We start from the raw sequence: 24,792 nt of genomic DNA on the forward strand, positions 1-24,792 counted from the left end.
GCAACCCTGAGTCACTCAATTATGTCTGCCGCGTTGTGGTGGTAAAACGCTCGTAATATTTAATCCTGTATACTATAACACATTTTGGGTTTTTAATATAATTAATACTAATGTTCCCAATGCTGCAGTCACTATTATCATGTAAGCTCGTGTGCATATCCTTGCTTGCTATCTTACTGGCTATGTTCAATATGATGTCCAACATAGTACAAAAGACGTGGTTTAAATGTCTTTAAAAAGCATATTTTTTTATATAAATAACAGTGTTAGCGAGACATTAAGAGAGATTCCACTGTTCTCTGTTATATTTCTTTATAGTTCAGTTCTGAATTCAAATTGTGTCAAGGCTAGCGGTCCTATTACTCTTATTCAATCTTTCTTGTAAGTAATATACACCTATATGCTATCAAGACATTACTCTCAAGTTATTTTCAAAGTTACTGATCTAATGTCATGAGGAAAATGTCTTACCTCAGAAAACCTGTCCTTGTGTAGGTGCCTTCTCCTCAGGCTAAATGTATGTCTTGTACGCCCATTCATTTTTCAGTCACAGTTGAAATAACATGAATAAACACGATTTATTGAAGTGTTGTGGTAAATTATTCGTTGTTGCCACAGATATGTAACGTTAAATCAACTGTTTGAAACTCGTCGTCGTTGTAAAAATTAGTTCTGTCTTTTCCTAGTAAGCACTCCGTTTTAAATCATGTGAGGCAGTTCCGGTTTAAGTCCCACTCAAAAAGATCGAAACAAATTATTTCAAATCACATAACACTGAGCTACAAACAGTAAAACTTATCTATCAGCTTTAATTAATAAGCTATACATTCTCCATGATCTATTTTTACGACAGGAGAAAAAGGTAATGCTGGTATTTTAATATGACATGGTAGAAGAATCGTCAGCTGCATTATTTTCCTCTGAGCTCCTGATTTAATTGATATTTCATGAATAATAGCATCCATCTATCTATCCATCTATCCATCTATCTATCTATCTATCTATCTATCTATCTATCTATCTATCTATCTATCTATCTATCTATCATTTTAGGTGTGTCTGGAACAAATTTTAAAATGCAATGTTGCTTAACCACTTTGTGCATGCTGGGTAATGGGAAGTCTTGTTTCTGTGAATCGATTCTTTTGATCGAACAGATCGAACTTTGTTTCAATGATCCAGTGGTTCTTTTTACAGTCAGGAAAGAGGTTTTCAATCCTAGTGGCATATTGGCAATCATGGCATTGTTGGTATATATCATCTTTATTTAACACACCTGATTTAACATTTGTGCTCTTTTAATTCTAATAAAAGGTCACACCATGACATAGGGCCTATCAATTTTCTATTTCTCACACATCATCTCATGTACAGTAAGCGGCCAAAAAATCCAACGGCACTGGCTGTGGGTAGAGACAAGAACTCGTGATTTTTGCCCTTCACAGAAGAGATAGCTTTTATCGCTTTATTGCGTTTCACCTGGTTACGACACGGTGTAAGGTTAAAAAGCCACAAAACAACTTGCCCTTTTATGGTGCGTTTACTACTTGATACTAAAATCACTAATGTCCTTGGTTAATATCGTGGAACAATGATGTTGTTGAGCCATGCAATTGTTTTTCGAAGATAAAACCCCTGACTGGTTCAATAAATTTTTTCTGCTGATTCAGAATGCCATGAAATGACCAAGAAGGTTTATGAGCACCTGATTTTTCCCTTACCGGACACCTGACATATCTAAGGATGCTAGTGTACTGCCATGTCAAATGAATAACTATAACCTTATGAACAGTGCATGCAGGTACAGTTGAAGTCAAAAGTTTACATACACCTTGAGCAAAATGTTAATTATTTTACCAAAATAAGAGGGATTATACAAAATGCATGTTATTTTTTATTTAGCACTGACCTGAATAAGATACTTCACATAAAAGACGTTTACATATAGTCCACAAGAGAAAATAATAGTTGAATTTATAAAAATGACCCTGTTCAAAAGTTTACATACACTTGGGGTATGTTATCTGAATGATCCACAGCTGTGTTTTTTGTTTAGCGATAGTTGTTTGATAGTCCCTTGTTAGTCCTGAACAGTTAAAATGTTGGTTTGCCCCCCTTGTTCTTCAGAAAAATTTACTATGTGACCTGAATTATGCGGTCACTTTTATAAACTGCTTATGTAATCCAGATCTGGTCTGTTAGTGCATTCAATGTTACATAAATGATTAAAGCTAAAAACGAATTAAGAGATCAATGGTATTAAAATATCCTCATCTATTCCAGAACAGGATCATTGCAGGACAAATAATAATAAAGAACTCATGCATTTCTAAAATACAGAATGCTTTATTTGTAGAATACAGCATCAATTTAGCAAAAATAGTTCTATTATAGACAAAATCTACTTGGTCTTAAAAGTCCAGTTTATAGTAACAGCATCTTCAAGACATGGGTACCTACCAGAAAGTGTGTGTCGATAGCAAAAACAGAAAGAAACATGAAAAAAAAAACGAAGTACATACTCACAATTAACAGCATGTCGTACAGAGAACTAGAGCTTAATGCATGCACTGCAACAATATAATAATATGCCATATGTTGTTTTTGCATAAATAAAGTAAAAAAGGAAACAAACATTTAAGCAGTGAGGAAAAAAAAACAACAGAAACAAACAAACAAATACTCGAATGTGCACATTGTGCTGGTTCTAAGATGTAAACAGCTGTAAAAGGGTAGCAGGAAATACATCTGTGGTTATTTTGCACTCTTCTGAAACACTAAACACTCCGCAGTGAGCTTTTAGAACTCCCAAGACATTCAGGCACATGTACGGCCAATAAAACATCATATCTCAAACGAACTACAAGCGATGCTTCGCAAAGAGAAAATGAAGCATGAATGCTTAGTATTTTAGACTGGAAAAAAATCTTTCCCTCCGTCCTTTTGTAAATGCGAATAATTTCTTTTCTTAACTCCAGGCACTGGTTTCCTGGCTACAGATTCAATTTCAACAGCTCAAACATTGTCTTACAAAATGGAGTGTTTACACTTGAGACTCTGCATTAATGTAATCTACGCCAATGACGTGTGAACTGCCTTTCAGAGATTTCTACACTTACCATAGCTGATGAGAATGTGATGAGGATAATACAGCAAACTGTCTAAACGTTGTGGCCGCATCAAGGAAACGACACTGAAACAAAGAACATTTGAGAATACGTAGTTTGAACCTAACATTATCAGATAATGAAGGTTATCTAGTGTTATGTGTATTAAATTAATGAATTAAATAATAATACTTCTACTTACATTTTCAAGTTCTCACACTATTTTGTTCAAAGATGGGCTTTAAAGTAGTTCACTTCCAGAACAAAAATTGACAGATAATGTACTCACCCCCTTGTCATCCAAGATGTTCATGTCTTTCGTTCTGCAGTCGTAAAGAATGTGTGTTCTTTGAGGAAAACATTACAGGATTTCTCTGCACATAATGGATATGTATGGTGCCCCCGAGTTTGAACTTCCAAAATGCAGTTTAAATGCAGCTTCAAACGGCTCTAAACAATCCCAGCCAAGGAAGAAGAGTCTTTTCTAGTGAAACGTTTAGTTATTTTCTAAAAAATTGACAATTTATATACTTTTAACCTCAAATGCACATCTTGTCTAGCTCTGCGTAAAGTGTGTATTCTGGTTCAAGACAGTTAGGGTATGTTAAAAAAAAAAAAAACATTTTCTTCTCTAACTTTAAAATCATCCTACATCACTGTTTTACCTTTTTTCATAAAAGAGCGTTTGACCCTCTTTGCATGTTCACTTTGTAAACACTGGGTTGGTACTTCAGCAACGATGTAGGACGATTTTGAAGTTGGAGGAGAAAATGAGAAGGGAGTTATAAACAGGAATACACGCAGTTCACGCAACGCTAGACCAAGACGAGTGTTTGCGGTTAAAAAGTATATAAATTGTCAATTTTTTAGAAAATAACCAATTGTTTCACTAGATAAGACCCTTCTTCCTCGACTGAGATCGTTTAGAGCCATTTGAAGCTGCATTTTGAAAGTTCAAACTCGGGGGCACCATAGAAGTCCATTATATGGAGAGAAATCCTGAAAATGTTTTCCCTTAAAAAAACATAATTTCTTTATGACTGAGGAAAGAAAGACATGAACATCTTGGATGACAAGGGGGTGAGTACATTATCTGTACACTTTTGTTCTGGAAGTGAACTACTTCTTTAAATCAGAACTGATATTAACCTTAAATTAAACCAAGTTTTAATTTTAATTTAACATTTCCTGTGTCAAAAGAGGACAATTTAATAAAGAATATGTTTGATATCAGCATTTGATTCGTCTTTGTCTCAAAGACTAATAATGCAGATTTGGCCGACACTCAAAACAAACACAAACATATAAGCAAACAAAAGGTCTAAGATCTCAATATCTCATGTACCTCTGCAGTGTGTTTATTTACTGTGTTGCAGTTCTATCTGTCAACAAGGTAGGGTTGTATTTGGTGAATGCAAAACAGTAATCTTCCCATGGGCTAAATGAACCTGCCACCTGCTTTCCAACCCTGTTGAAAGTGAGAACAATCCAGGCAGACAACCACAGACACACCGAATCGAACAAAGGGTGGGAGCGAGTCAGCCAGTCTAATCCGACTTGTCTTTTTTCTTTGGTGTAACTTTACCGGCCACTGCAGACCCCACTGCCCCGACCCCTCCCGTTACCACGGAGACGCCGCCTTTGACCAATCCCACTCCAGCTGCGGGAACGCTCGTCACAGCCGTCTTGGTCAGCTCGAAGCTCTTGCTGCCCACCCAGGCCACTCCTCCGAGGGTGGCGCCCACCGCTCCTCTGGTGAGGTTGAACAGCCCACCTGTTACTCTCCACACCACGCCTGCTTCATTCTTAGGGTGGTCTGAAAAAGGTAAATGTAAACAATCATTTTAATGATTATAATAAATAATATTTATTTATGAAAATATAGCTTTTTTCAATTAAAATAACAAAAACAAAACAAACATCAGCAAAAAAAAAAAAAATAGCAATAAAAATTTATTGAGCCAGTCAGGGTTTTTATCTTTGAAAGATTCCAAAACAAGTTCAATAAAGTGCATCCATCCAAAATAAACAGTGCTATGTTATCCGCTTGGAGCTGTTTCCATGTACAAGAGTGAGTGCAAGGCAAGCTACATTAAAGTGATAAATATAGATATTTTTCTTACAAAAACGCATAGATTCGCTACAGGAGGCTTTTATTCATCCCTCAGAGCCATGTGAGGCACTTTTTTATTATGGATGGATGCACTTTATTGGACTTGTTTTGGACTGTTGAAGAGAAACACCCACCCACTGCCATGATAAAGCTTGGGAGAGCCAGAACAAGTTTTAATATAACTCCGATTTAATTTGTCTGAAAGAAGAAAGTCATATACACCTAGGATGCCTGGAGGGCACAATGTGCTAAATTTCAATTTTGGGTGAACTAACCTTTTAAGTTAGACCAGATGGTGACCAGTTTTGTCTTTTTATGACCAACAAAGACCATTTTGATGTTTGTGTGACTAATAACTGATACGCAAAAACAAATTTTAATCTTTGGTTATTTTACTATTAAACAACAGCAAAGCATAATATCCACAGTAAATATATAGGTATTATTATTTATACAATTTATTATTTTTAAAAGGATAGCTCAACCAAAAATGAAAATTACCCCATGATTTACTCACCCTAAAGCCATTCTAGGTGTATGACTTTCTTCTTTCAGACAAATACAATGGAGTTATATTAAAAATGTCCTGGCTCTTCCAAGTCTTGTAATGGCAGTGAGTTTAAAAAGTTTAAAATATTGAGACTTTTCTTACAAAAATGCATTGATTAACTTCGAAAGGCCTTTGTTAACCCCCCAGGATCTTGTGGAGCACTTTATTGGACTTTAAAATCGCCAATTCGCTGCCTTTATAAAGCTTGGAAGAGCCAGGCCATTTTTTAATAGAACTCTAATTGTATTCGTCTGAAAAAAGAAAGTCATATACATCTAGGGTGGCTTGGGGGTGAGTAAATCATTGGGTGATTTTTATTTTTAGGTGAACTATCCCTTTAAAATAAACAAAAACAATTATAATACGGCTTTTCCCTACACTGTAAAAAGTTGTCACAAATTTCAACTTAAGTTCAGCAGCTCCCTTAACATTTTAAGTTAAATCAACTTAAAACTGCAAGTAATTTCAACTCATAAGTCATTTTAACACATTTTATTGTTATGAGTTGAAATAACTTGCAGTTTTAAGTTGGTTTAACTTAAAATTTAAGGCAGCTGCTGGACTTAGGTTTTTAAGTTGAAACTGGTGAAATCTTTTTACAGTGTAGTTTTTGACCAATAAGCAATGTCCCCAAAACCATTACACAAACCTTATTTGTGACCCTAGACCACAAAACCAGTCACAAGTCACAATTTTTTTTTTTTAATTGAGATTTATACATCATCTAAAAGTTAAATACTGATGTACGGTTTGTTAGGATATGACAATATTTGGCGAGATCCAACTATTTAAAAATCTGCAATCTGAGGGTGCAAAAAATCTAAATACTGAGAAAAATTGCCTTTATAGTTGTCCAAATGAAGTTGTGATACATTTATGGTAGACAATTTACAAAGTATCTTCATTGAACACGCTGTTTACATAATATCCTAATGATTTTGACCCATACAATGTATTTTTGCCTACTGCTACAAATATACCCATGCTACTTAAGACTGCTTTTGTAATCCAGGGTCACATTTAGCGATGTAAAACACGAATGTATTCAAATCCGGCCTCATGCTGCCATCATTCTGGAGGCCTACAAAACCCCTTTTACGAATCAATCCAGACCAAACATAATTATCTCAATGCAACAATGCAATTTTTCACTTAAGAAACGTATGGTTCCTAAAGCTATGATTTTCAAATAATGTGTTTCAGGACACTCACCATAAAAATAATAGTCTTTATGTAAGTATTGTTTATTTTCTTCTTGGCGTTGGATATGTGAGACTTAAAGCTGGAGGACAGTATTTTGAAATCAGCTCACATCTACAGGCCTGACACTGAGTAATACACTGAGCAGATGTGTTCTGAAACACACACACACACTCTGTCCAAATGGCATCATCTTTCCCCTCTGTTGTTCCTTTGGCAGAATACAAGAAAAAAAACTCTTTTCCTTCCGACGGACAACTAGCATTTACACACCCCACAATACTCTGCGGACTGTGAACAGAAATTATATCTTTTACATTCAATCAATACTGTCAAGGACCGCGTGGCTGGGTTGCACGATGAGCTCCCCGGTGAATCGATGTGCCACTGAGAAGCCGTGTGAATGACAAGCAGAGCGTCTTCAGATGACTCCCGTGGGACGGCGGAGGGAAAACTTCGCGGCACAATCAAGGTCGCCCCACACGTAGTTCGTACGTGCCCGGATGTGCACGCGCATAAACAACAACTGACACGCGCTGAGATCAACAGAACCAGCCTTGATGTGAAACATTTGCGAGATGCGACCAGACAGGAGATGAACGGATTTAACTAAGTTATTAGACAACAAGGCAGCAGTTGAAGAGGCCAACGATAATGGTTGTAAAAAAGGTTATCATTGACGATATTGGTGGGTATGAAAAAACTTGCTTCTCCTGAATCCGCACATGCAATTAAGACCTAACTCTTGCCATCTGGTCCTGGGGAGATGTAATAACGCTTTCCACACTACCAAACCTCAAAGCTATCTTCCATTTTTGCATTAAGCCTGAGTGAGCAAAATCAGTGAGGCATGTTTCAAAAAAGGAATGAGATTACTTCTGAATATACATTTTCATATATTATTTCCAATGAAGGAAGGGTAAACCAATGATGATGGTTGTGCGCCTCCTATATGAAACACAATGGCCAATCTATGTAAGCCATGTAAACTCACAATTATATGACAAGAAATGTTCGTATAAATTGTTTGTTTCTAATGTAAACAGTTACAGTCAAACCAAGATTTATTCAGACATCTTCAAGATAATGGATTACAACCAACCAACTGTTAGTATGACAATATTTACATAACTATACCAATATACTTTACCAATTACCAATCAATGCTTAATTTTGTTTAGTCGGTGGTGTAAAAAGGTCGCATTGGCAATTAAAGAAAAAACATGCAAGCAAAACAGGTAGAAGTGTCTGAATAATTTTTGGTCCCACATTTTACTGGTAGTCCACTGTATGAAGAATTTTTGGGTATAATATGTCACAGCTTACTTTATTTTGCTATCCTCACTTATTAAAATGAACTGAAGTGTCCTGCACCCACAAGTAAAAAAATACAAAAAATTATATCTGGTGTCTGAATAATTTTTGGTTTGACTATAAATGACAAGCATTTTTTGCATATTCATTGTCATGTAAACAGTCGAATTCATTTCACAAGCAATTTTCAGATAAATTGTTTGTAAAGCCAATCTAACATTAAAAGTGATGTTCATATGCCAAACATTTTGTTTGTAAATTGTTAAATACACTGTAACGCAAACTCATATGATGAGCAATTTTCATGTAAATTGTTCGTAAAGCCAGTTTTAAACATAAAATGTGATAAAACTATTTTTACATATGTTCGTAAATGCAGTCTAAAACTCATATTTATAAGAGAAATGTCCATGTATTTTGTTTGTAAATTCATTCTTGCTGACACATTTATATAACAAGCGATTTTCGTGAAAATTGTTTGCAAACCATTCTAACATAAAATGTTGCAATCATACACTCTTAAAAAAAGGTGCTTTAAAAGGTTCTTCACAGCGATGCCATAGAAGAACCATATTTGGTTACACAACGAACCATTCAGGTAAAGTTTCTTTAAAGAACCATCTCTTTCTTACCTTTTAATACCTTTTTTCGCCACAAAGAACCTTTTGTGAAAGCAAAACATCTGAAGTTTTGTCAGATGTTAAAGGTTTTTTATGGAACCATTTAAACAAAAAAGGTTCTTCTATGGCATCGTGAAGCACCTTTATTTTTAAGAGTGTACAGCAAACAATTGTTGCATGTTTGTAAATGCAATCTAATGTAAACTCATATTCATATTACAAGAAAATTTCAAATGTTTGTAAATCAATTCTTACGTAATTGACGCATTCATATAACAAGCGATTTTCGTGTAAATTGTTTGTAAAGCCATTCTAAAATAAAATGTGACATTCATATGGCAAATAATTTTCACATATGTTTGTAAATACATTGTAATGTGAACTCATTCATATGAAGATACATTTCTAATGTAAATTGTTTGTAACTCTAAAAACTATTTTTACGTAAACTGACAGATTCATATAACAAGCAATTTTGCGTATATATTTTTGGTAAAGCCATTCTAACAAAATGCGACAATCACACAGCAAACAATTTTCATAAATGCATTCTAATGTAAACTCATATTCATATGATGAGAAATTTTCAAATGTTTGTATCTATTTTTACGTAACTGACGCATTCTTATAGCAAGTGATTTTCATGTAATTTGTTTGTAAAGCCATTCTAAAATAAAATGTGACATTCATATGGCAAACCATTTTCACATGTTTGTAAATGCATTCTTATCTTAACTCAAATTCATATGATTAGAAATTATGTATAAGGTTCGTAAATCCATTCTTACGTAACTGGCGCATTCATATAACAAACGATTTTCGTGTAAGATGTTCGTAAAGCCTTTCTAAAATTAAATGTGACATTCATACGGCAAACCATTTTCACATATGTTTATAAATGCATTCTAATGTAAACTCACATTTTTATGTATAAAGTTCGTAAATCCATTCTTCCGTAACTGGCGCATTCATATAACAAACGATTTTCATGTGAATTGTTTGTAAAGCCATTCTAAAATAAAATGTGACATTCATATGGCAAACCATTTTCACATATGTTTATAAATGCATTCTAATGTAAACTTGAATTCATATGATGAGAAATTTATGTATATTGTTCGTAAATCCACTCTCACGTAACTGACGCATTCATATAACGAACAATTTTGTGACATTTTGCATAAAATGTGCCATTTATTAATTTTCGTAAATCTAACTTAACCTAAAGTGTGACAAGCAATTTCTCTATAAATTAAAAAATTGTTTTTTACATAAATTGTTGTATTCATATGATGGTCAGTCATGGTGTAAATTGTTTGTAAATCAATTCTTATGCACAATGCTGCACAAATGGTGTAACAATATGCAACAATTTACGTAAGAACAGTACGGGTTTCATGAATGGGGCAACTGATTGTGAGCTTCACACAGGCATCAGGCACAACTTTGTAAATGACAGCCGTTATAATTCAATTAAATTCAGAGCAAGAATTACAATAACACTGCAGATAGCCAGTCAAAAACACTACCATGTAATGAACTGGAAGTCCCATTAAACTAACATTTAAATATGGTCTTGGCTATGTGCCCATGAATGTGAAATAAATATGAGTCTATAATTTGGACATTGCATGCAAATAACAATCATCAATAGTGTGACGATAATGCGATGTATGCAAAAATTCCAAAATGTCAATACTACACATATCCAACAAAATACAATAGAATACGGCAGCCAAATAATCAGTTACCAACAACATGCAAACCATACATGGCACGTAGTTAAATATTATATGCTGCATAGGAATCTCACAGACAACACCAAAGCTGTGCACATCATGAATGATTTCTGTTGAGCACCAAGAGGAAAGACCTCATCCTAATCTGGCTTAACCGATTATTGACCTAAAAGAATGGGATCATACAGCTGGTGGGATCTCACTGGAGAGGGGGGAGAAAGAGCACAGAGCTGTGTCGGGATGAATCATTTTATACCGTTTAGGTAGATAACAACATTAAATAATAAGGATCCGGATTCATCAGCTTAAGTTAATATTTACTGACAAAATCCCTGCCACACTGTCGACTGCACCAGACAAAAAAAATCTTAAACTTGCGGAGTAAAAAACAAACAAAAACTGGTAAAGCAGGAATGAGACACATATGTTTGAGACACAAGTGCTTGTATTAATTATTTTATATAAACACAAGTTATTTGAATAGTATACAGTGCCTTACGAAAGTATTCATACCCCTTACCTTTTTTTCACATTTTGTTATGTTGCTGCCTTATGTTAAACTACTTTAAATTACTTTTTTTCCCACATCAATCTACACTCCCTACTCCTTAATGACAAAGCACAAAACAGGTTTGTAACAACTTTGCAAATTTATTAGAAATAAAAAACTGAAAAGATCCCGTTGCATAAGTATTCATACCCTATTCTGGTACACTCGAAATTTAGCTCAGAAGCATTCATATTGCTTCTAGATGTTACTACACTTCGAGTGGAGTTAAACTGTGGCAAATTAATTTGAATGAGTATGATTTAGAAAGGCACACACCTCTCAGAAAAGGTCTAGCAGCTGAAAATGCATATCAGAGCAAAAACCAAGTCCTGAGGTCAAGATAACTGCCTGTAAAGCTCAGTGACAGACTTGCGTTAAGGCAATGATCTAGGGAAGAGTTCAGAAAATAATCTGCTGCATTGAAGGTTCACACAAGCATGTAGCCTCCATTATCCATAATGGAAGACGATTGGAACAACTAGGACTCTAGAAAATGTCTGCCATCCCCCATCCTTGAGAGGTGAAAAGGTGAGGCAAAGAATGGCAGATAATTGCCAAATGCAGATGTGCAAAGCTTGTCACATCATACCCAAAAAGACTTGAGGCTGTAAAGGTGCTTCAACTATGTACTGAGTTAAGGGTATGAATACTTATGCAATGTACTTATTTCAGTGTTTTATTTTTAATACATTTGTAAAATTTGCAAATCTGGTTTTTGCTTTGTCATTATTATGGTGTATGGGGCGTAAATTGATGTGGGGGAAAACTAATTTAAAGCAGTTTAACATAATGCTGCAACAAAACGTGAAAAAAATGAAGGGGTATGAATACTTTTGCAAGGCACTGTACATATTTCAGGCCACAAACTGACTATTCGATTTTGAAAATGCAGTTTTGTATCATGATAAGACTAACTGGAGACAAATATCATGCTAACACATAATATCCAAATCTAAACTTGTGACTATATTTTGTGTGCACTGTATGTTTCTTTAGAGCGATGTCTTTCAGACTTCTATTGTAAATACATTACTGCAAACAGTATTTTTGCACATTTTTACACATTGAATGTCTAAATTATTGTCTGTTGTAATGACAGCATCTTGTAACCTGTTACATGGACAGATCCTGAAACCATGAAATCATACATCCGCTACAGTTTGCTCAGTAAATACCCTTGAGGTTACACTCAAATACATTGATCCTCAACTGTTTGAACAATATAAAAAAAAATTATTCGCCACACACAATTAATCAAAGCATAATGCTTAACCACAAAACGCCACACAGCTTGCTTTCGTTGGAAGAATGACCAATTTATTCTTTTTGACAGGACCCTTTGGGATCAATCCAATTCTATAGCAAATAGAAAATGTCAATTTGTCTTCAGATGGAGGAAAGAGAACAGTGACATTTGAAGGCTTAGATGGAAAGGTTAAGATATTCTGAGGCATGTTACTCTTTCGAGAGACGGCCCGAGTTCTGTGGAGGGTGAGCATCGCTAGCTAAAAACCCACTCAACAAGCTCCATACAAAGGTTACCATGTTGGCCATGACAGTTAAATAAACATTCACAAAGAAACTGAATGAAGTGTTTTACCTCTTTCTAAGCACTAAAGCTTTTAAAAGAGCCGTAGAGTTCCATTGTCCCTGACTGACCGAAAACTGAATAAAGATTGAATCTTGTAGAGCAGTTGTAGAACTGAAGAAGGAATCATTGACTCACAATGCTCGGATGCCTCTCCCAAGTCACTCTAAACATCAATTTGAACAAGACACCTCCAGCAAACTTGGATTAATAAAGTTTTAGGTTGTGACAGGATCCAAAAAGCCCTACCTGAAGTGAGATAAGTGGTCTCTTTGGGGCGCAGAGCGAGCTGAGAAAATTATCTGGGCACACTTGAACATTCTTATAAGATCCGCGAGTGCCTGAACCCTGGCCTCAACTCTATCATAAGTTCCTGTTGAGGACAGCCACGAGTGAGACCTTTAGATAACACCAACAATGCTGCATTCACAAACCGATAGGCAGAGAATGGAGATAAAGTTTGAGAAAGAACAAAAGAGACAGATGCAATGCGTTTTCCTCCAGGAACCCACTCGGATGGGAACATTTTGTAAAAAGAAGAAGAACAAATAGGCCTAGAGTAAGGATGCTGGGGTCACTGGGGGCATAAATAACAAGTAAACCGATCGTGGAGGACACACCAAGAATGCATTTCCTGGAATCTCATCTAATGGTTTGGTGTACAAAAGCAAAAGGCAACAAAGGGGTGTATTTTTGCATTATTACTTTTACACAACGTTTGAATGTGATGCACATCTATTAATTACAAAAAAGGCAATTCATATATACATTCTTCTTCTGATTTGTCAATTAATTTGCAGATTCGTCAGTTTTGTAGCATCTTTGGCATATCTGAACCCTTTCCAGCAGTGACTGTATGATTTTGAGATCCATCTTTTCACACTGAGAACAACTGAGGGATTTAAACACAGCTATTAAAAAAGGTTCAAATGTTCACTGATGCTTCAGAAGGAAACATGATGCATTAACTTTTTGAATTTGAAGATCAAGGTAAAGTGTACTCGATTCGTCTTCCAGGAAACATGCAAGTATTTTCTGTTGCTAAATGGAAAAAAAGATATTTCAACAAAATAAGAAATATTTGGACATCTTCATCCTTCAGCTCTTAATGCGTTGTTTTTCCTTCTAGAGCATCAGTGAATGTTTGAGTCCCTCAATTGCCTTCAGTGTGAAAAGATGGACCTCAAAATCATACCATCACTGCTGGAAAGGGTTCAAACATTCAAAAGAGAAGAATCTGCAAGACCTAGAGGATTTTTCTGAAGAACAGTCCTCAGTTTAACTGTTCAGAACAAACAAAGGGACTTATGAACAACCATCACAAAACAAAAAACAGTCGTAGATCATCCAGGTGCCCACACAGTATTAAGAACCAAGGGTTCCCAAACTTTTGAAAGGGGTTATTTGAATAATTTTAGCTATTTTTTTTGTCTTGTGGACTGTATGTAAACCCTCTTTTATGTAAAATATCTTACTCAGGACAGCACTAAATAAAAAAAACATGCATTTTATATAATCTCTCTTATTTTGTTAAAATTATTCTAATTTTCTCAGATTCTGCAACAGGTTCCCAAACATGTGTATGCTATAAAAAAAAAAAGTCTTGAATGTAAAGGAGACAATTGTACTAATATCATAAATAAAAAAAGTCTTGAAAAGAAAACCTGAAGTAGTTTGTATAATTAATATTTTATTATATTTTACAACAAAACTAATATCTACAGAAGCCCGTTTCTGCCACTGAATAAAAAATAAAAAAAGGTAATTGTGACTTTTTAAATCTCACAATTCAGATTTTTTATTTCTCGAAATTGCAAGCTTACAGCTCGAAAGCTTTTTAAAACTTTTAATTATGTTATGTTATATAAACTCACAATTCTGACTTCTAATTGTATATCTTGCAATTCTGACTTTTTTTTCTCAGAACTGAGTCTATATCTTGCAATTCTGACTTTATTCCACAATTGGGAGTTAAGTCAGAATCATTAGATATAAACTCGCAATTCTGAGAAAAAAGTCAGAATTGTGTGACATAAATTTGCAACTGCACAAAAAAAGTCAGAATTGCAAGATCTTTTTATTTTTCGCTATTCTGACTTTATAACTCGCAAATGAGTTATCATCATGCAATTCTGAGAAAACAAAAAGTCAGAATTGGGACATAAACTCACAATTGCGAGTTATAAAGTCAGAATTGCAAGACAAACTTTTTTCAGAATTACGTTATATAAACTCAGTTCTGACTTCTAAGTTTATATCTCACAATTCTGACTTTATAACACAAAATTGTGAGTTATTAAGTCAGAATCATGAGATATAAACTCACAATTGTGAGAAAAGTCAGAATTGTGAGAACTTGAATATGCAAGAAAAAAAATCTGAATTGCGAGAATTAATTTCTCGCATTTGCAAGTTTATTTTGTAGCTATTCTGACTTTTTTACTCGAAAATGAGTTATCACGCAGTTCTTAGAAAAAAAGATGTGCAAGTTTATATCTAGCTATTTTGGCTATAACTTGCAATTGCAAGTTTATATCAAGCAATTCTGAGAAAAAAAGTCAGAATTGTGAGATAGTGTATAATGTGAATAACATTATTATTAGTATTATTATTATTTATTTATTGGCGGAAATAGGCTTCCATAGATATCTAAAAAAAAAAAAAAAAATACTTCACTGCCTATTAATATTTTATCCACCAAATGAAAGAATGTGGTCCACACAAAAACATGCCTAAAAAAAGAAATATAATAATAATTTTAACTGTTTTATGACAAGACAAGCATAAATTCAGGTTAAATGTCAGGGCTCTCCCATTAATAATTTATGAAAAAGTAATTATTTTTATGTACATTAAAAAACATTTTAAATGTTTTTAAGACAATCAAGACACTAACATGTACTTAAGGTATAAGAAAAATTTTACTTTTTACTTGACCACATCACACTTGAGAGTCATTAAATTGAAACCTTTTTTCTAAAAATAGTCTAAATGTTTTTCCCAATCATACGAAACCAACATGAATACAAAGTAAATTTCTAAAAAAACAACAAAAAAAAAGAAGAGAAAAAAAGTAATAAGCAATACAGATAAAAAAAAATAAAAAAAAAACATAATAAAGTGCAATTTGTCATAGGAGGGATTATGCAGCAGGACGCACGTCCCAGATGGGGAGATGTATGATTATAGTATTGAGCTTACTGTATGTACCAAACTGCCATCACTATAAAAACCAGTGATATAGTCCTGTGATTTAGACCTGCCTGACCTAAGCTGAATTGGATAGCCAAGAATCCATTCCCAACCAATCAAAGCCGAACATGTTCCTGAACGAGAGGTGGGCTGCCAGCCTCCGGCGTAAATCTGTCGCCTCTGTAAATTTATGAGTCTATATCAATACCCACATCATCTCTCTGTAGTGCCGAGAAATAATGGTGAAAATATTGTTCTCCTCACTTGGCACCGAGATTTACAGCGAGCGAGGGAGCGAACGAGAGAGGGAGAGAAATAAGAAAAAGAGTAGTGAGAGAAGGGAGGGGGTAATCGGACCTTCCCCAGTGATAAAAACCCCCAGCGGGATTCAGTTCTCCGCCGCTCCACTCCTCTCACCAACAAGAACCGTGTCAACTCCGTCCCTGCTGAGGTCTCTATTTTTAATCCCTGTGCCCGAGATGCCTGGGGCAAAACACAATGAAGGGTCAAGTTAAAATGAGGTTTCGAGAGAACGGCCTGGAAGGGAATGTACTGAATTACCGTTGGACCTTGCTGGACATGGTGTTAGTATAAGAGGCACTGAGGAAAAAAAAGGGGGGCAAACATGAAAAAAAGTAAAAATAGATTGTACGAACATTGACACGCCAATGCGTTAGATGTTTTGACACAAATACGCATTTAAAATTACTTAAAAAGCCCAAAGGAGTGTTCGCAAAACTCAACGGTAGCCGGTTATGCAGAGCCCACCGCTGCTATGTTTAGAAGCTCCATTCGATGACGAGCTTCGGCAATTATGGGACTGACAAGAACTCGGCTGAAATGTGGCCTTTTTCCCCACTGGCTTGATACAGCTGCATTAAATAAATAAATAACTACCGGTGAACCACTTATCGAAAAGGTCAATGTTTCCACCGGGTGCGCAAGCTTGCTCGCATCTGACCTATCGGGAGAGACACGTGTGACACTTGAACCTTCGTGCTTACTCATCCCAGTCCTCCCAATGTAGGTTCGTTGACTTCAATAAGGAGAAAAAGACCTTTTCCTGCCAATCCCGTGGCGCCAGGATCTGATAATGTGTGCAAATGAGTCACTCGTGCCGTTCGTCTTCCATATTTATATCGATGACAGGGTCTATTGTGCGATTTCAAATGTCATCGTAATCGCTTCACAAGCCTGCGATGGAAGCCCATGGATGCCGCCTTGAAAATCCCAACAAAGCCTTTAAAAGATGTTTGCCCTTTGCGGCGAAACAAAAGCTGTGTTTTTATGAAAACATGCTTTAGACATGTCCTACAATATTCACCAGCTCGCTATTAGCTGATATGTTACGTGACTATTGTGTGATTTCTGTGCTGTCAAAGATACAATCACAATTGTACGATTTTAAACACTAGCATCTTCTCACAAGCCAACTGAAAATCGAAAGAAAGCTATTAAAAAGTCTCGATACTAGTTGCTTAATAGCATGCATATTACTAGCATATTTGCCATTTATTAGTACTAATTAAGCACATATTAATGTCTTATTCTACATCTCTAATCCTACCCAATACCTAAACTTAAATACCTTACTATTAATAAGCAGCAAATTAGTAATTTATTGATAAAAGTGTAATGAAATAAGTGAAATAAGTGTTCCCTATTCTAAAGTGTTACTAAATTCACAAGCATTTTTGGAAAACCAACAGCTGTTTTTAATGAAAACATGACTACACATGTCAGCGAAAAGTTTACTTCCCCTTTTCAGAATCTGAAAAGTGCTAATGATTTTAACAAAATTTGAGAGATCATACAAAATTCATGTTATTGTTTATTTAGTACTGACCTGAATAAGATATTTCACATAAAAGATGTTCACATATAGTCCACAACAGAAAATGATTGAATTTACAAAAATGACCCCGTTCCAAAGTTGGTTCTTAATACTGTGTTGTTACCTGAATAATTCACAGCTGTGTTTTTTGGTTTAGTGATAGTTGTTCATGAGTCCTTTGTTTGTCCTGAACAGTTAAACTGCCTGCTGTTCTTCAGAAAAATCCTTTAGGTCCCACAAATTCTTTGGTTTTCCAGCATTTTTGTGTGTTTGAACCCTTTCCACCAATGACTGTATGATTTTGAGAGCCATCTTTTCACACTGAGGACAACTGAGGGACTCATATGCAACTATTACAGAAGGTTCAAATGCTCACTGATGCTCCAGAAGGAAAAACAATGCATTAAGAGCCGGGGGTGTAAACTTTTAAACAAAATAAGAATGTGTACATTTTTCTTATTTTGCTGAAATATCATATTTTTTCATTTAGTACTGCCCTTCGGAAGCTACAGAAGATACTTACATGTTTTCCAGAAGACAAAATAAGTTAAATTTACCCTGATCTTCAAATTTAAAAGTTAAATTTGACTCTAAATGCATGTTTTTTTTCTTCTGGAGCATCAGTGAATTTTTAAACCTTCTGTAATAGTTGAATATGATCAAAATCATACAGTCATTGTTGAAAAGGGTTGCACAAAAAATCTGGAAAACCAAAGAATTTGTAAGACCTAAAGGATATTTCTGAAGAAGTGTGGGCAGTTTAACTGTTCAGGACAAACAAGGGACTCATGAACAACTATCACTAAACAAACAACAAAAAAAAAACACACAGCTGTGGATCAATCAGGTAACAACACAGTATTACAAATCAAGTTGAGGTACTATTATTTTCTCTTGTGGACTATTGCAAACATCTTTTATGTGAAATATCTTATTCAGGTCAGTACAAAATAAACAATAACATGCATATTGTATGATCCCTCTTATTTTTGTAAAATAATTAACTTTTCGCAGATTCTGAAAGGAGGGATGTAAACTTTTGACCTCAACTGTAGCTCACAACATCTCTCTAACCCGATTAGCCTATAACTAAGAGTTCTTAGCACAGAACTAACACACATATCTTCACTAGATATAATACTGTTTTGTACAATATGAGCAGTTCTGTAAGATGTCTAACTCAATGCTGTGGATTCAGTAAAAACACTTTTATCTCTGTGAATGCAAGTCATCAACTCAGCTTTGTAAACACACTCCATCAAAGTCAATCACGACTGCGACTTTAGGGACTTCCTAATGGTGAGAGGTCTCAAAGCGTTTCAATAGGGAGTACGGAGGAAAAGGATTTTACAGCCACCATGAAAACTGCACCTAGAAAGACATCAAATCTGTTGTAAGCAAGACTAAATAGCTTCAGTAGAAAAACATTAATGAGACAGGCGAAATTGTATTAGCAAACACACACAACAAAAAAGGACAAGTGGAATGCAAGGACTAGCATACTGACTCACAATTCACAAATTCAGTGAAGCTAAAAGAAGCAAATGTTATTCTTTGCCAAACACTGTGACTGTGTAAATCATTCAGCTCTCAATTATTCTTACATCACAACTGATTGAACCACTATCAATCAGAAGACGTCTGAGAACAAATCACGTCAAACAAGAGTACTAGGCTACTATTAGAAAGCAAGTAACGGGAGAAAAGAAGATGAATGCAGATGGCATTACATAATAAATAATTATCATCATTTAGTTAAAGGGCTAGTTCACCTAAAAATGAAAAATCTGTCATTAATTACTCATCCTCATGCCGTTCCAAACCCGTAAGACCTTCGTTCATCTTTAGAACACAAATTAAGATATTTTTGATGAAATCCGAGAGCTTTCTGACCCTGCATAGACAGCAATGCAGCTGACACGTTCAAGGCAGTGTTGCCAAGTCTGTTGTTTTCCAACATAATCTGGCTACTGTTGCTACAGGTTGTTTTCCATGTTTGTGGTCTGAAGCAACCCCAATAACATGATATTTACCGGGGGACCCCCTTGAAATGTAATTGGGCTAGTTTTAAACAGCAATTGGGTGAGTTTTGTTGTGAAAACCTGGCAACCCTGATTAAAGGCCCTGAAAGGTAGTATTCACTTTTTGAATTTTAGCCAGTGTGTGTTTGAGTTACAAATCTCAAAGTCCACTCCAAAGGTAGATATTTAGTTTTAAAAAAATCAATTTTCAAGAACTACAACGAACAGCTCCTTTGGACTACAGCATTTGTTTTCCGGATGCTATGAGGTCACAACGTAAATCCCGCCTACGTAAATTTAAATCGTGGACGAGGTGCGGGATTCGCCTAGCATTAGCGGTGTAGCATGGACACTACTGAGATAAACGCAAGCATTGACTAAAGTGTCCGCAAACTGCTCCAGGAGCCGTGCTGGAGCCAAGCAGTTGATGTGTGCGGTACAGAGGGTTGAAACACATACGGAGCCGCGGCTGATGTAAACACAAGCATTGACTAGAGTGACGATCATCGGTTGCTGTGTGGGAGCCGCGCCATAGACGTGTGCAGTGTGTGGTAAGAGATTTATTCTTCATACACTGTAGATAGCTTCACTAGCCTTATGCAGGAGCTGGTTTCGGGCATGTAAATAATTAAATACATTAGCACAATAATGATAATATCATGTATCGGCGATCTCGCAGGCTGACAATAAGACCAACACTACTGTAGCGTATTATTTACTCACCCTCCATGCATTCTAGATGTACATAACTTCCTTCTTTCAGACGAATGCAATCGGAGTTATATTAAAAATAATCCTGGCACTCCCAAGCTATAGAACCATCAGTCCAAAACAAGTCGATCCATAATAAAAAATGCCTCAAATGGCCTTGGGGGGGTCAGTAAAAGCCTCCTTTAGTCCTGTGTCAGGACTGAAATGGCGTCTAAGCTGTTCGCCAATCGCAAAGCAGTGGGACTGCTAACCAATCACAATACATTTCGTTTTTTGGAAGGTGGACCTTCGTCAAACCCGGAACTAATCGAGCCATTTGTGCCAGGCTGGGGAGAAAGCTATTGTAATAATGTAAATTATGTGAACAATAATGCGTTTTTCGAACCACCAAGCATGAAAGCATGTTCTAGTGAACCCCTAAAACAAAATAAAGACTTTGTAAAAGAGCATAATAGGACCCCTTTAAAACAGTCCATGTGACAACAGTGGTTCAGCCTTAATTTTATGAAGCTATGAGAATACTTTTTGTGCGTTGTGTACTCTTGTGCACGCATGTCAGAGAGTGACATGGAAGAGAAGAAATTGTTAAATCGTTATTTTTGTTTTCTTTGCATACAAAAAGTAATCTTTTAGCTTTACAACATTACGGTTGAACCACTAATGTCACATTGACTATTTTAACAATGTCCTTCAGGAACAGAAACTTCTCGGTTTTCATTAAAAATATGTTAATTTGTGTTCAGAAGATTATGTCTTAGGAGTTTGGAATGACATGAGGGTGAGTAATTAATCACAGAATTTTCATTTTTGGGTGAACTATGCCTTTAAATTAATTACAAAATCAGTCACAAGATGTCTTAAAAAAATCTTTAAAGTAAAACATAGCGTAACGTGTAATGCTATGTAAATGCGAGTAACAGAACGAGGGATTTTCAATTAATTTTGACTTTTTTTTTAAGAATTTAGTTCTGTTCCTCAAACAAAACTACTATATGCCTTCAAAAAATTTCTTCTGTAGCTTCCGAAGGGCAGTACTAAATTAAAAAAATATGATTATTTCAGCAAAATAAGAAAAATGTACACATTCTTATTTCGTTCAAAAGTTTACACCCCTGGCTCTTAATGCATCGTTTTCCTTCTGGAGCATCAATGAGCGTTTCAACCTTCTGTAATAGTTGCATTTGAGTCCCTCAGTTGTCCTTAGTGTGAAAAGATGGATCTCAAAATCATACAGTCATTGTTGGAAAGGGTTCAAATACACAAAAATGCTGGAAAAGCAAAGAGTTTGTGGGACTTAAAGGATTTTTCTGAAGAACAGCAGGCAGTTTAACTGTTCAGGACAAACAAAGGACTCATGAACAACTATCACTAAACCAAAAACTCAACTGTGAATATAGTCATATGGATATTTTTCTGATGTTTTTTGTCCATTTTGAAGCATGGCAGTGTAATTTTCCATCTAGTTTTGTTGTAAAAAGCAGCTCTGACATTCTGCCAAATATCTCCTTTACATAAATAATGAGTTTGGAACACGAAGGTGAATAATAACAGTTTTCATTTTTGGCTGAACTGTCTCTTTAATATCGATCAATTCTCTTAAACAGCTTTCAAACTAAGCGCTTACAGTACAGCAACCTTCACTTCAGCTTCCCGCTGAGTAGTTTCAGTTCACAGTCCACCGCAACAGCAGATCGAAATGGAACACAATCTTACTCCTTCAAAGAGATAACCATTCGATCTCGGTTATATGACAAACAGGTGGAAAGCCTCTACTTTTAGCTACCGTGAGTCAAACTGTGATTCTATGACTCTCAAACCAGGCCTGCATTTTAACTTAGACGCTGATCTAAGATCAGACAGCCCAAAATTTTAGTCAGAGGATAGCAAAAACAGTACTGATCTAGATTCAGCACTCCTACACTAATAATTCAAACACTTTCTATTTTCCCCAGATGGATTTTGCTGCTATACAGTGTGTGATTGACAGGCGGATGACACACGCTTGCACTTCAGTAGCTACAGATGGAGGAAAAAAAAATCTTGCGTGTTCCTGCTGAGCCTATTGGAGGAGAACCTGGCTTGCGATTCCTGCCCTGTCCTGCTTTTCATGTCAGACTCAGTGCTTTGGGGATTTAGAAAGACACGTCAATCCGCAGAAAAAGTCTCGGAGTGTGCCGAAAGAAGCCACGTACGTTGGACCTTACCATCCATAGATGAAACAGCAAGTGTAACTGGAACTTGCGGTACAGACTCTGAAATATATATCAAAGAGTAGAGCTTTTAAAAGTGGAGATCTCTCATATCACACACATCAAAGGGTTTAGGCTACATAATGTTTGGACCCGCAACACTGTGACCATTCAATGCAGAGCGCTTCATTTAAGACGTCCCACCCTAAGCATGTCTCTTGAATTAAACATCAAGCAGATGCTGTGCAGAATTGTCAAGGTAAGGCCTTAAATAATTCAGCGGAGGCAAACCCCAGTTCACCCCCACCGCATTTTTTTTTTGTTTACTGTTGGTTTTGCCGAGCAGGGATTTGCAATGATAGCAGTGTGCAACAACACGCCAATGAGAGATTCTGCTGACCGCGGGCGAGACGTGCACAAAATAACTTTATTATTCTTTCATATTTGAGGGGACAGAAGTTCCTCTGCTTTTTTTCCGGCTTATGCTAGGAGTCTCAATATCAAAAGCAGCTTAGGCTGAAGCACCAACATGATTGCATGAAAATGCAGGAATTGCTTTGACACTGATCCAAGTCAGCCTTGGGCGAATGTACATTTCAGACTATATATGAATAATTATGAAATAATAAATGTAACTTAAATTGTAAGTTAATAAATGTAAATAATATAATATGCATTACTTACATATTAATAACAATATATTTTACATTAAAAAATTATATATATATATATATATATATATATATATATATACACACACACACACACACACACACACACACACACACACACACACACATATGTATATATACACAAGAATTCAACTTCATACAAGATTCAAATATGTGTATGTGTGTGTGTGTGTGTGTGTGTGTGTATGTATATGTATATGTATATATATATATATATATATATATATATATATATATATATATATATATATATATATATATACACACACACACACACACATATATATATATAAATAATATAAAAACAAATACATTTTTATAGCAAGAAATGAAAAATAATAGTTGAAAATAATACAATTATAAACAATTATACAATACGTAAATACATAAAATAATGTATAATTAATATTAAAACAAAAATAAATGAAATAGAATAGAACTACTGGACCGAATTATAAAGAATTATACAACACATGTATATGCATATATAAAATAATGTAAATTTAATATGTTTAAAATAAATTAATAGTAAAATTTAAAAAAATAATTTTCATGGCAAAAATAGAATTGTTGGACCAAATTATAAACAATTATACAATACATAATTGAATATGTAAAAAATAAATGAATATTAAAATGTAAAAAATAAAAATGTTCATGGCAAGAATAGAATTGTTGGACCGAATTATAAACAATTATACAATACATGTATAAAATCATGTTAATTTAATATGTTCAAAATAAATTAATATTAAAATTAAAAAAAAAAAATTTTCATGGCAAGAATAGAATTGTTAGACCGAATTATATAATACATAATTTAATATGTTAAAAATACATGAATATTAAAATGTTAAATAATGTAAATGTTAAAATTAAACTAAATTAATATTTTAATGGCAAGAATAAAATCGTAAATACATGTATACAATTATGTAAATGTGAATTAATATTAAAATTTTTACAAATAAAAAAATAAAAATAAATACAATTTTCATGGCAAGAATAGAATAGTCAGACCAAATTATAAACAATTATCTAATACACGTAAATGCATATAAAATAATGTAAATTTAATATGTTAAAAATAAATAAACATTAAAACTAAAATAAATTATAATTTTCATGGCAAGAATAGAATTGTTGGACCGAATGATAAACAATTATACAATACATGTATAAAATTATGTAAATTTAATATGGTAAAATCAAATGATTATTAAAAATTTTTTTACATTTTAATGGAAAGAATAGATGTTGAACCGAATTATAAATTTTCATAGAATACATATAAATACATGTATAAAATAATGTAAATTGAATATGTTAAAAATAAATTAAAATTAAATGTAATTAACATTTTAATGGCAAG

At 34.7% G+C, this 24,792-nt stretch overlaps 1 protein-coding gene across 1 annotated transcript in view; it reads right to left on the reverse strand.

Annotated features, from left to right (window-relative positions):
• Positions 1–1,881: 1,881 nt before the first annotated feature.
• Positions 1,882–24,792, reverse strand: part of LOC141301713 (transmembrane protein 263-B) — a 42,307-nt gene continuing 19,396 nt past the window's right edge. The window contains exon 3 of the mRNA XM_073831904.1: positions 1,882–4,923. Within this exon, the coding sequence (XP_073688005.1) occupies positions 4,655–4,923 (269 nt within the window). The 3' untranslated portion in view covers positions 1,882–4,654. The remainder of the gene's footprint in view (positions 4,924–24,792) is intronic.

Source organism: Garra rufa, chromosome 25 (genome assembly GCF_049309525.1).
Source record: "Garra rufa chromosome 25, GarRuf1.0, whole genome shotgun sequence".
NCBI lineage: Eukaryota > Metazoa > Chordata > Actinopteri > Cypriniformes > Cyprinidae > Garra > Garra rufa.